General features: G+C 40.6%; 1 protein-coding gene across 5 annotated transcripts in view; it reads left to right on the forward strand.

Annotated features, from left to right (window-relative positions):
• GK5 (glycerol kinase 5) overlaps positions 1-13,789 on the forward strand; it is a 95,830-nt gene that overhangs the window by 4,414 nt on the left and 77,627 nt on the right. For 4 of the 5 annotated variants that reach the window (XR_004002039.1, XM_030575885.1, XM_030575886.1 and 1 more), the window contains exons 2-3: positions 6,017-6,110; positions 7,719-7,794. Coding sequence is in view for 4 of the 5 variants with exons in the window: in XM_030575885.1 (XP_030431745.1) it covers positions 6,017-6,110; positions 7,719-7,794 (170 nt within the window). In the remaining variant the exon portion in view is untranslated. The remainder of the gene's footprint in view (positions 1-6,016; positions 6,111-7,718; positions 7,795-13,789) is intronic. The other variant, XM_030575887.1, reaches the window with a different exon arrangement.

Here is a 13,789-nt window from a genome sequence, read left to right on the forward strand (position 1 = left end):
CCAGATAAGCAGCCTCCCTGAAACGGACCCCCCGCCCGCCGTGCTGCTTCTGTCCTCAAGCCCCTTCCTTCCCCTCTCTTCAAGCAAACACTAGCTGTGGGTGTTCCGAAGGGAGCTCATTCACAGCAAACAGTAACTGTGTTTGTTTTTTTGATAAGCAGCTCCAGGAGCCCCAGTTCACAACAAAACAAACAGAGGCATCACAACAAAACAAAGAGAGTTATCTTTGTTTACTTAGGATTATGGGAAGGTTCCGGAGGTCAGTTACAGCGTAGTAAGATTATTCCCTGTTTACACTGGCACCCCAGTGCTGCTGCAGCAGCGTTATACTCTTTATTCCTCTTGTGGAGGTGGAGTACAACCAGCGCTGTAGCCAGGGAGATACAGCGCTGTATGTGCCTTGCCAGCATGGACGGGGAGTGAATTACAGTGCTGTAAAGCCATCAGCAGCGCTGTAACTCTGAAGTGTAGACAAGGTCTTAGAGATGATTCGATACGTTTTTTTCACAGACTGGACACCTTCCTAATCTGTGCACAATCCTTTCCTCTAGTACAGCCCTTGTTCCAGCTCAGATAGTAGCTAGGGGATTCCTCATGATGGCTGCCTCCCCCTTTGTTCTGTTCCACCCACTTATATATATCTTTTGCATAAGGCAGGAATCCTTTGTCCCTCTGGGTTCGCACCCCTCCTCTCAATGGAAAAGCACCAGGTTAAAAATGGATTCCAGTTCAGGTGACATGATCACATGTCACTGTAAGACTTCATGCCCACTTGCCAGCACACAGGTATACAGGAAGACTTACAGGTAGAGCAGAGTCATCTGAGGTCAATTGCCTGGTTAATGGGAGTCATTAAGAACCCAACCACCATTCATGGCCCACACTTTGCATAATTACAATAGGCCCTCAGAGTTGTATTTCATATTTCTAGTTTCAGATACAAGAGTGGTACATTTATACAAATAGGATGATCACACTCAGTAGATTATAAGCTTTGTAATGATACCTTACAAGAGACCTTTTGCATGATGCATGTTCCAGTTATATAAGCATATTTTCATAAAATTGTATAGAGTGCAACATCACACTTGGATCCTGCCAGGCTGAGCCTGCTTGCCCCACACCTGGATTGGGGGCCAGAGCTGGGCACATGTACGAGACTCTGTCCATCTCACGTGCTATCTTGGTGTGCATAGTATGGAGGGGCAGGACCTGGGGTGTTTCTGGGGCAGGCCTGGCCCTTGCAGTGCGTCAGGGTAAGGTGCAGCCTCACCACCGAGTCTGTGTCCCAGGGCAGGGGGAGGGCTACGCTACATGGCGATCTCCCACCTCCATGCAGTCAGTGGCCTCTGCTCCCCACAGCCGAACTGGAGCCTCCACATTTAAAACATGCAGAATTTTTAATTGTTTGGCATAGAATTCCTTCAGCAGTAATTGGTTGAAGATTGAGTATAGGAAATCCTGGACTGCAGACTAGTGTAATTTTCATCTTTGATATACTCTCTGGGTAATTGTCACATCAAAATGTGAGCAGCCAGAAAATGGCTGTAGCCATGTTAGTTCTGGAGCAAGACTGGACAAGGGTATCCTACTATATTATGCCAGAGAATATACTGAAATACATTAATTTTGATGATGAAAAAGTCCTTTCTTGGGAAGATGGAAGAGAGTAGTATGCACTTGTATGGAGATTATTAGGGGTTAGGAGCACTGGTTGTTGTCTCAACTCTGAAGATTTTTTTTTTTAACTCATCTTGGGCAAGTTATCTAGTATCTTTCTCCCTCAGTTTAACTCTCTACTTTACAGGTATAATAATGTCTACATCACAGTTGTGTTGTGAAGCTTAATGTTGGCAGAGTGCTTTGACATCCTTTAATGAGAGGTGCTACATAACTGCAAAGTAGCATAATTAAATTATACTCTGAATTAGTGGCTACTGTTTAATATTTTCTTCACAGAGTTTGAGTGCAGATACGTCATGATGATGAACGTGACTGGGGTGCAGTATAAGCATTTAAATAGAATATTATATTGGTCACAGGAGCGGCTCAAAGATCAGTATTAGACATAAAAACTGCCTATTGTTTCCTTCGAACATTCCTATACTTTGGATGCAAGAATCTTGTAGCCTTTTATATTTTTAATTTAGTCTACCAATAATATACTGATAGAATTAGTAGTAAGGTGAACTTCAAATGTGTTAAGTTCCAAAGAAACAGAAGAGAGAATTTTATCTGTCCTTGATTTGAAAAATGTATATCATGTTAGCTTTTTTGTTAGACATGTTAGTATTAAAATTTTGTATAGACATTGGATTTGCTATTTAATGTTCAGTTTAATTCTTGATAGAGTTTTTTGTAGTTTTCTTTAATACAAAATTGGCTAATACCCACTAAAAATAACTTTTATTAGTCCTTAGAGAGAACCCTGCAGTACAGCTCAAGTGCTGAGCTGGTAGCTATATTCTAATGCAGTTAAAACATCTGTGACCCCTCATACATGAAGTAACAGTTCGGTGGTAATTCAGTTAAACAGTTACCATAAAAGCACTTTCATGTGTTTTGCAGTTGAAAATGGTGTGCTAAAGTTTGTTTTTAATTTTCCATGGTTATAATTCAGAAGCACTCTAGTGGGTTGTCAGTTCCTGTTTTAAGGCCACATCTATGTGTGTGTGGGGGGGGGGGGGCGTGTGTGTTTTAAAGCTGGTTTAAGCAAACAGTGTAGATGGGAGCGCCAATCATTATAGGTTGGTCACAACTATCTTCAAATGTTTTTTTTTTTTTACATGTTTGCGACTACTCTGGATGGTGCTGAATGAAGCAATTTTTGAAAATGTCTGTTTTAGTGCAGACTGGGACTGACTCACAAATAAGTTTCGTGATTTTTTTTTAATTTTATTTTTTGTCTTCATACTCAATTGTGTACATGACAGAAATGCCACAGAGGTTAGTAAAATGGGTTGTTTTTGGTTTCTAAACCCAGTACAAGATCAACACACACTGATTTATTAAGTTAGGATTGAGATACATCAGCGAAGGTGTGTAGGCTGGTTTGGAACAGCACTCAACTCAACATGCAATGCTGAACTCAACACCGTGTTGTAAGTTTCTCATTTTGGAGAACATTACTGCAGAAAGTACAGTATGGACATTTCGTGGGGCTTGTCTACACTGGCACTTTACAGCGCTACACCTTTCTCGCTCAGGGGTTTGAAAAAACACCCCCCGAGCACTGCAAGTTTCTACTATGTAACATGCCAGTATAGGCAGTGCACCAGCACTGGGAACCATGTCCCTCATGGAGGTGATTCATAGCTAGTGTGTGGAGACTGTGGGAACCTTTTAGAATATGGTGGGTACCATGCTTCTGAATTCAGTGATTGGAATCTGTATGTAGAAAGTTCTGGGCAGTCTTTCTTTTAAGCTATACAGACCTTCAGAAAGGGTTCACAATTCAAAACTGACATAAGACTCAAAGTTTGTTACTTTCAACGTGTTGTAAGTGAAGGTTTTGGTTTGTCATTTTTATTTATTTCATGTGGCATTTTTTTTTCTTTTTTTAGTCTACTAAAAACAAACAAACCAACCCCACAACATTTCTTGTTCTTAGGCCATGAACAGGGTAGACAAAAATCAGTGATTTCAAGACTTTTTTAAAATTGGATTTTTTATTTTAAATCAAATTTTTTGATAAAAATACATTTTCCTTTTTAAAAAAAAAACCTGTTTATATTTGAATTTTAAATTGACAATCTGTTAAGGCCTAAATTTAGTATAATCTCTAGAATCATTTAAATTGAATAAAAAAAATTTTGCTACTGAAGTGTTAAAGAAAGGCAAACTACTGAACTGGTAGAAATCACTGACTAAGTACTAGGAACCAGAGTTTGCTGAAGTGCTAAACAAGTTTTTCACAGCAGTAGCTTCTGCAGATACAGAAACCGTTTTAAAATGTTATTTTTGTGCATTTTAAGTGAATTCCAATTTCTATCCAAATGAAGCTTGACACAAATCACATTGAAAAAATGAATCATCACCAGGTAAAGTAGGGGTTGTGTAGTCTTGTGCCAAATTCATTACATACACCAAGGGCTTCTTGCATTCCTCCGTTTCATTCCACAAGTTCTGGGTGCCAGTTTTTTATCTCCCTCGAATTCAGGGACTTGTGCATCTCCTCTCACCCCGTACCATTGCAGAAGTTCTGTTTGCCTCCACTTCTCCCATGCCAGCGGCTGTGTGCCCATATGTCCCCCATTCCCTTTTGCCCCTATACTCCCCATTTCCCCCTCCTTCCCCATTTCAGGATCCTACATTCTCGCCCTACCAGGGGATCTGTGTGTGCCCCCTTCCCCTATGCCAGGGACTTTGTATGTGCCCCCTCTCACCCTCCCAAGCAGGGACTCTGTGTGGCCCCCATTCCAAGCTTCCCCATGCTTCCTCCCTCCATGGCTCAGCGTGCCCCTTTTTCCCCCATCATTATTTCTCTTCTTTCTATCTGAGAGATAAGTCATTCAGGCAGGAATGCCTAGCAACTTTGCTGACCAGGGCAGAAATTGTCTTCAGTGACCCCGCAATTGTCAAGGGGATGAGAAATAAAGTGGTCCAGTGCCTCCTGGAAGTTGGTGCACAGGGCAGTTGCCCTGCTCGCCACCCCCTTGGAACCAGCCAGCATTCAGACTGTCAACTTGTTAAACTCTGTTGGGAGGATGATCTGAGAGGGTAGGCATTAATTGGTGTCAAAGGTGGTTGAAGTTGTTAGATGGGAGGATCCACACATCCACCATTCCAGTTTTCTGATTTTCCCCAAAATCAACAGGGTTCTGCCCATGGAGACCTGGATCATTCCCAGAAATGTAATTCATTGGATGTGGTGGTCAGAAGTCATCATGTTACAGACAAACAGAAATGCCATCAAGTTGAATAGAAGGCCTCGCAAATTTGGTCATTCACCAATTTCTAACCAAAACAATTTTTTTTTTAAATTTTGAATCTGAATAGATGTATGTTAAACTATATTGTTGTTTTAAATAAATGTGTACTGATATACTGTATCCTCCTGGTTAGCAAAAAGAAGTATCAATGTATACCAACAAATGAGAATAAATCTTTCTTTAGGAAAATAACTAATAAGTAAAACTATCAAACAAGATTAAAATAATTTATTTTAATTATGGTTTCCTTCCGGTTGGCTTAAATCAGTCTAAAATATGGAATATTGTTATTTGCAGGGGAAAAATAGAAGATCCAGGATAACAAAATCTAAAAGAATATACAAAGCATGTGTTATCTACCTTTCCCAATTTTACATGGAAGTTGTAAAGTAACAACATAATTATGATAAAATAAATGAGCAGATGTTTAGAAATAAAAGATCCCTTTTAATATGTGTGGCTTTAAAAAAATTGTTAAACATTTACATTTGTTGCAAGTTTGATTTAAGACTGTACTTAAAGACTACACTTAAAGTCCTTTCTATACCTTCTTCCTCAGCTTTCTGAGCAGAATTTCCTTCCTGCTGGAGTGCAACAAAAACTAATTATTTCTGCTTTGAAAACATTAACACAGTCAGGATAGGATTTTCTCCTGCCTAGCAAGAAACCTAAATGCTACAAGCCTGAACTAAGAACTTTGTCATTACTGTATGTAATTGATTCCATTTAACCAATTCTAGCTCTCATCTCTACCTTTTTCCCTTTATGAATAAACCTTTAGATTTTAGATTCTAAAAGGAAAAAAAAAAAAAAAAAAAGAAGAAACCTAAATGATCCTACTTGTTCCACTTCAGTAAGCAGGAAGGCCAGTTAAAGCTTTCGGGATGAACCCTTCTGTATTATGGGCTTATTAAAGGGAACATTTTAAATGTAAAGGGATGAGAGCCATCTATAATAATATTCCTCCAGTGTGTCAGTGGAGTTACAGTGGGATTGTATACTGGTCCCTATTGTGTATACTGCAGGAGCCTTGACACTCATAGTATTGTTACTGTTCATAGTAATACTGTACTTCTTGTAAACAGGTAGAAACACTTTATCCTCATCTTGGCTGGGTTGAACTAGATCCTGAAGTTCTGTGGACTCAGTTCATGGATGTAATAAAAGAGGCAGTACAAGGTAATCATTCATGAAACCAAAGACTAGTAGTTGATGTTAACTAAAACAATTTAATCTAGTAGTTATGTTTGTACTTATGCAACGTGTCATCTCCTGAAAACGTATTAATATTGCTGAATAGGAAACTACAAAATACCTTAAGGACTGGCTGACAACCTAATCTTGTAAACCCTTATGCATCTAAATAACAATACGTGAAAATTTTCACATGACCATGTGTTTACAGGATTGGGCCCTTATTTAGTTATTTTAATGAAGCTTTCAGTAATAACTTACCAGAGAGCAATAAAAATCTCAAATTAGTACTAATTTTGGTTCACTCTCTATAGTCCTCCAGTTTAAATGGGATTTCTTAACATATCCTTTGGGCGAAATTCAGCCTTTGGAATCTTGTATGCAAGTCCCTTTGAAATCAACCAAAGCGCCGTTCAGGGTATGTGAAGACCAAATTTAGTCCTTAAACATTTGTATAATTTCTGGAACACTAATTTTGAACTTAAAATAAAAAAGGTGGTTATACAAAATTAGTAAATCACTTAGCAAATATGAAATTCTACAATTTAACTTTTTTTAAATGTAAAGGGACATTGTCAACTTAAAAATCATATATTGTAAACAGACACTTCTTACATTACTAATACTATATTAAAATCCAGTTTGCATGTTGCTAGTCATGCTTTTTGTTCACTTTCTGTATTTTGATTTATTTTTCTCAGCATAAATGAAAATCAGTGAAGTCAGCTGCATGTTCAGGTTATTAAAGTTGCAGTGTTTGGGTTTAAACTCTGAGGAAAAGTTTGTTTAAAACAGCTGTTTTCACTGGAATTTAGAAAAGATAATTGTGGAGATAGTTCTATTTCTAGAAGATTTTATAAAAGCATTCATTTACGAAATATAAAATTTAGACCACATTTAGTATGTTTGCTTTTAATTCTAGAAATATTCATTTAAAGAGTTCTGTCTTCTTGAGTTTGAATGGTTATATGAAGTCCCTTTCAGTAGCTCAGAGATCACAAATCATTTTTTTCTTAGATTTGTGAGCTCTATGGGGCAGGGATACTTTGTCTGTATGAATGCTTCCACAAACTAATAATATCAATAAGACCTACATTGTGAGGGTGAAGCCTCTCCATTGTCCATGCAAAACAAAAGTGATTTTGTTTATCTATAGGACTTTCTTGCCTTTCATCTAGCATATGTTATGTTCCCAAAGGTATCTAGAACATCCCTATTGAAAGTCTCATTACTTCTGCCATGGGGGCACCGTAGTTGTCTTCCCCTCTTGGTGCTTCCTGAATAGGCCTACAGGGATTGCCTAATAAAAATATAGGCAATGAAAGGGCCAATGTGCAGATGTTGTTTTTGTAAAATCCAGGATTGTGTGTGCAACTATTTTGGAACAAATTGGTCTAGCTCTACTGATCTGTGCTATGTACTTGGTCATTTCAGCAGCTATGTCACTTGTTTAGCTGTCCAACGGGTAAAAATCAGTATTTATTACATTTGTTGAATAATTTCCTAACTTTCCATAAGGTGTATATTTGTGTTATGTTATAATATTAGCATAAAAGTGATTTCTCAACTTTTAAAATATATTTTTGCTTTTAGCTGCAGGACTACAAATGAATCAAATTGCTGGTCTTGGCATCTCAACACAGAGAGGAACTTTCATTACATGGAACAAGTATGTACAGCGTGTGCAGGTTAAAATGAATGCATGTTGCAAAAGTGTATTGATTTGCCCTACAAATGTAAGCACTTTAGGTTTTTTATTTGTTCTGTAAAGAGCATACAACCCAACTTTATATGAGCACTGAGAGTGAAGATAACCTATAGTAGAAAGGGAGGTGAGGCGAGGGAAGGACAAAAGTTACAGCAATAAAATCATGCAATTACTCAGTTTAGGTATACAGCTAGATGTTTGTGTAGTGCATATACTCTGATTTACTTTCTGTAGGCAGTGTTCCTGACTGTTACCCAGTTCTTCCAGAGAGTTAGAGAACAGTGTATGTGAAAGAACTATGGATGTGTCTAGTATGTCATGAAGAGCCAAGTGAATAAGGTGTGACTTTTTTTAATTGTAGAAAAGATTTGTTTGGTGAGGGGGTAACTCCTTAACAAAAACAAAACAAAAAAAACTATTACTGCACAATCCAGGCATAGATATTGCTATTGGAGATGTTAAGGGTAAAATTTGAGACACTGAGTCACAAGTGCATCCAATTTACCTTTAATCATTTCAGACAGAATTATTGTCACTTTATTAAAAAAAAGAACGAGGAGTACTTTTTGGCACCTTAGAGACTAACAAATTTGAGTGTAAGCTTTCAGAAGCATGCATCTGATGAAGTGGGCTTTAGCCCACGAAAGCTTATGCTGAAACAAATTTGCTAGCCTCTAAGGTGCCACAAGTACTCCTTGTTCTTTTTGCTGATACAGACTCTGAAACCTGTCCCTTTATAGTGTCTGGACATACATTAATGCCGGACAGATAACAACAGATGAGACAGAATTGATAAATGGGCTGAAATGAGCTCGTTTTGGGGCCCTGGAAGTTCTTCCACCTTCCATGATAGTCCTTGCCTTCTCTGATCTTAGTCTGATCCTTGAGTCTCATTCTTCAGTTTCTACTCCAGTGTTTCTCCAGTTTGGGACTATGTTCTTTTATATAGTTCTGTATTACAGATGACTTAACCTTTATCCAATCGGCTTTTAAGATATCAACCTTTTGGATTTTAGGAAACCCGTACATTACTGTTACTAGCTTTACCTGTTACTTTGGGGTATGTTCATTTATTAGGGTTACTCTACTTCTTCCTGCTGCAAGTTCCCTCCCAATGGAGCTATCCTGCAGGACCTAGGTTCTCCAGGGCTGGGTTCTTCCAGCCTCAGAATCAGATGCGCGCACACACACACACACTAACAGAGTGTGTCTGAGAGAACTGGGTTAATTAGCACTCTTAAGCTGACCCCTTATATATCCCTGGACTCAGTAGGCTGGGTTGAGCAACACTTCCAAGCAGTCACCCTCATATGCCATGGGCAACACACTGAAACAGAGCATGCCTGAGCAGGCTGGGTCAAGCAGCACTTTCAGTCTGCCACCCTTCTATGCCCTGGGACTCAGCAGACTGGGTTGAGCAGCACTTCCAAGCTGCCACTCTCATATGTCCCAGGTTCAGCATGTCTCTATCCCCACAACTGTTATAGTAATAACCCACTTGATGAGCAAATCCCACAGGATTTTTGGGTACTGCAGGGATCTTTTAGGTTAGGTACAAGGAGTGTTGCTGCAGAGCAATGAGGAAACCAAAAAAACCCCATGAAGGTGGGCAGGGGTGGGGGAGAGAAGCAACCAGCTTAATCATAAAAGTTATTTATTGCCATGGAATAAACATAGGGGAGCCAAACAGTTATTATCATATATTATCAGGGTTGGAAGGGGACCTCAGAAGGTCATCTAGTGTCAAAGTTAGAATCAGGACTCACAATTTGTCAGACCACTCTGTTTATTAGCGCAGCGCTCCGCCAATAACATTCAGAATATGTGAGTGGCCATGCAAGGCCCAAACAGTCTTATTTATACAGATAAAAGAGCGGGAATTTAGACAAAGGGACAAAGAAATCAAAACAGTAAAATTCACCTGGGGCACAGCATGCATATCCTATTTCCTTACTAACTGTTATCAATCTAAGGTTAATGCTTCACCAATTGCCCTTAAACGGTGCAATTGTTCTATGTTAATGTCCGTATTCCTGACACCTGGTTGCAACATTACAACAACTTTGCTTAAAGGTACAGACAACATTTCTTTAATCCTTTCTATTCTTACTATATAATTCATTCTATTTTCACACTAGCAACAACAGTGGTTCAAGAAAGAACACTACATTTGTTTGTGTAAACAAGGAAGTATACCAAAGTTGTGTTGTTCAGCTAGACCATGGGAGTTGATCATTCCTGACTTTGGGTGGTGGTCCTTGGAAGGAGCTCACTATGCAGTTAGGGAGCTTCACTATTTTGGATACCAATAAAGGATTTATTACTAGAATTGGTCTGATAACTACTGAGTGGGTATGTGCAGGTGCGGGTTCATTAACGTCTGGAGCAGAGATCCTCCATCATGCAGTGCTTCCCACACAGTTCTTATACACATGAATGCTTTACCAACATAGATTAAAACAGACCCCTTTTTCTGGATAACATCGAAGGAACAGTGAGATTTATTCCCAGGTTGTGAGAAGAAGCCTTCATCATGTTCCTCCAATGCTTGGTCTTCACAGATATAGGACAAACCTTCTTTTCTCCTACACCCCTTTACATTTACTGTGTTGCACACATTATCTTTCTGCCAGGCCCAAGTGTTAGGATCTCTGGAGTATGTTACTGAGTTATCATTAATCTGTAGTCCCAGTGGGACTACTGGGTGGATTACTCTAATTTCTTTGCCTGCCACAGTTATCAGGAATAACTGCAAGTTTCGCTGATGGTGATTGTATGAAGCATTAACTAGTCTCCACCAGGGCCAGAGGACTAATTCTTCCTCCGTTACATGGGGCTGAATCATGCTGATTGCCTCCATGGGAATTTGCCCTGCTATAGCTTGCTGAAGCATTCCCATGATTATGTTCTGGGTTAGAGCCTGAGCTTGCTCACACACTGTGGTCAATGAGACATTTTTCTGGAGGGACTGTACACCAGACATTAACTCTTCATCTTTTCCTATGAGTCTTTTTCACCCAAGAAATACCTTACTTATTAACTGCTGTTCTTCACTTAACTGTTTCAAAGATACTATTAATGGGGTTCCCATCTTTCCTGTATTTTTGGTGGCATATGATAGTTTATTACCCAGAACTTCTATGTTTGCAGCATCAACTAAAGAAATTCCTATTCCTACAGGTGCAATCCAATCACTTAATTCCCTTTTTACTCTATTTACATAGTGAGCCCCATGCCACATTCTTACCCATTCATCCCAACTCTTATGGCTAGTTCCAATCAAAGGTGCGCATACAGGTGTTATATGAGAGATATTCATGCCTTTTAACTGGATTTGAATTTCCTTCAGAGAAGTCTGAGGTTAAAGAACCAAATGTTCTTGTTGATCCAATTTTAACGCATGGGGTTCTGAAATTGGAGCTTTTAAATGTGGAGGGGAATGAGGTTTGTAATCAGAAGGTCAAAACTTAAAGCTGTTTTTTGTTGTTGGCCCAATTCCATTCTGTACAATCCAGGCTCATGGAATCCCTCCGAAATGGCAATGTGCCCACAGAATTTAAACCAAATTGTTGGCACGAGCTTGTCACAATGTGTGCCCTTTAATGGAACTACCCAGTCTGGAGGACCATGCCGAATCAAGTCATGTCCAGCTAAAGTCCAGGTTGGCAGTTCCCAGTTTATGAGGAACCGTGTGATATTCTTGCCTGCTGGCATGATCAGAGACAGCTACAGTTCATCTTCGGGTAACCGAGGTGTCTGGGTTCTGACAACAATGAGGACATGTAGGGGAATGGTTGCTCCCAAACAGCGAAGAAAACCAGGACTGTTCTGCACCGTCCACCGCCTGGGATGCTATCATTGGTTGGGTTTGATGGTATACATCCCTTTCGAGACCACAGCGGCTTACAGAAGAATGGAACAGAGTCTGGTATGGTCTTAGTTTCATAACAAAACTTGAGTGACTCTCTGGTGGCACTATGCATGCAATTGGCAATGCCTCCCCACGGGCAACTCGAGGAGTTGCTGGCAGTGTAAAACTGGTAGCAATGCTGCAGGGACAGGGGGTTGCTTCCATTGCCATAGAATCCATGCATGTGGCACAGCGATTTTACTTCCTGGGCTCTAGCTGGCAAGCACCTCCAGAGTTTCAGAGGGATCACAGGTTCAGCATAGAACCTGGACAGCATCAGACTCCAGACACTTATGAACAGCAAAATGCTGATGCAATGGAGGGATGTCATGGCTCATGTTCGGGACCTGTGAGGGGGCAGAGAAGAGAGAACAAACTCCCCCCCCCCATATACTAGGAGAGTCTGGGACCAGTACTGCAGGGTGAACATGAAGCAGTGACCTACATGGGGGTGGCCGTAATAAGTCGAGGGCTTCTCTGGCCTTTTCCTACCTCAACATTGGGGTAGGCACTGACAAGCCTACCCAACGCGTATTTTCCAACGGCTCCAAGCCATTCCTCCTTGCTAGCCACCGAGGGTGACTGGTAGGATGGAGAAGACAGTTTGCTATTCCTTATGGGTTAGGTGGTTTACCCTTCCATTCTTTGAGCTGTGAGAAATGAAACCGTTTCCGCCAGGGTTTCCCAATTTTTCCATTCAGGATTTCTACCTGATAAACATTGGGGCTGGCTTGATTCACAATAAAGCAGGGGCCATCCCATGTGTGTGTTAAAGAGTGCTCCTTTGCTGAAAAATTTCTGTACGTTACTGGCCCAATTGTTACCTGCACAAAATTCTCTGTTACTTACACACTCTAGGGGTACCCATCTTTACCCAGTTCCTAGGGCTCAAGGCATAACCCTCTTAATTTAGGCACCTCCACCCTTTCCCAGTTCATAGGGCTCCAGGTGAAAGGCACCTAACTTTAAACTTCCATGGGGCTCTGGGATCTACTCCTCCATGGTCTCCGAGCAAACACCCTTTCCTTGTGGACTCAGGGTGTAATCTTTTGCGGGTTTACGGGATGTCCCACCAGCGAAAGAGCCCCACACAGCAATTCTCCACCTATTAACAATTACCAAAACAGAATGCACACGCCGTACACACAATGCTCACCACTCCCAACAAGACAGATGAACTCTTTCTGATGGCCAGCCAGGATCAGGTCTATCTGGAGGACTCCAGCATTCACATGGTACCACCGGCGGAGTGCCAAGGTCTGGCAGCTCCAATCCTGGGGCTGTTTCCTGGAGTTGGTTCCCTTAGAGCACCTCCTTTTCCAGGGGCATTTCCCCTTCTTCATTACCCATCTCTCTAACCTGCTGGTTTTCTCCTGTCTCAAGCGAGCAGCCAAGGTTTTTTCCCCCAGCCATCTCTACTTCCCTTATCTCACTAAAGATCCCTACCAAAAATCCCTTTCATGCAGTCACAGTATTGCTCTAAAATCTTTACAATTAGGGAGCTTCACTATTTTGGATACCACTAAAGGATTTATTATGGGAATTGGTCTGATAACTACTGAACTGGGTGTGTGTAGGTGTGGGTTCATTAACATCTGGAGCAGAGATCTTCCAGGATGCAGTGCTTCCCTGCTTTTCTGGTCCCAGAAAGGGAAAAAAACTCATAGGCAGGAGTTGTAGACCAAGCTGGATGTGCAAGCATCTCAGAGAGGTGATTAAGAAAAAGCAGAACGCCTACAAGGAGTGGAAGATGGGAGGGATCAGCAAGGAAAGCTGCCTTATTGAGGTCAGAACATGTAAGAATAAAGTGAGAAAGGCCAAAAGCCATGTAGAGGTGGACCTTGCAAAGGGAATTAAAACCAATAGTAAAAGGTTCTATAGCCATATAAATAAGAAGAAAAGAAAGAAGTGGGATCACTAAACACTGAAGATGGAGTGTAGGTTAAGGATAATTTAGGCATGGCCCAATATCTAACCACGTACTTTGCCTCAGTCTTTAATGAAGAGCTTAGGGATAATGATAGGATAACAAATGGGAATGAGGAT

Source organism: Gopherus evgoodei, chromosome 9 (assembly GCF_007399415.2).
Source record: "Gopherus evgoodei ecotype Sinaloan lineage chromosome 9, rGopEvg1_v1.p, whole genome shotgun sequence".
Taxonomy (NCBI): Eukaryota; Metazoa; Chordata; order Testudines; family Testudinidae; genus Gopherus; species Gopherus evgoodei.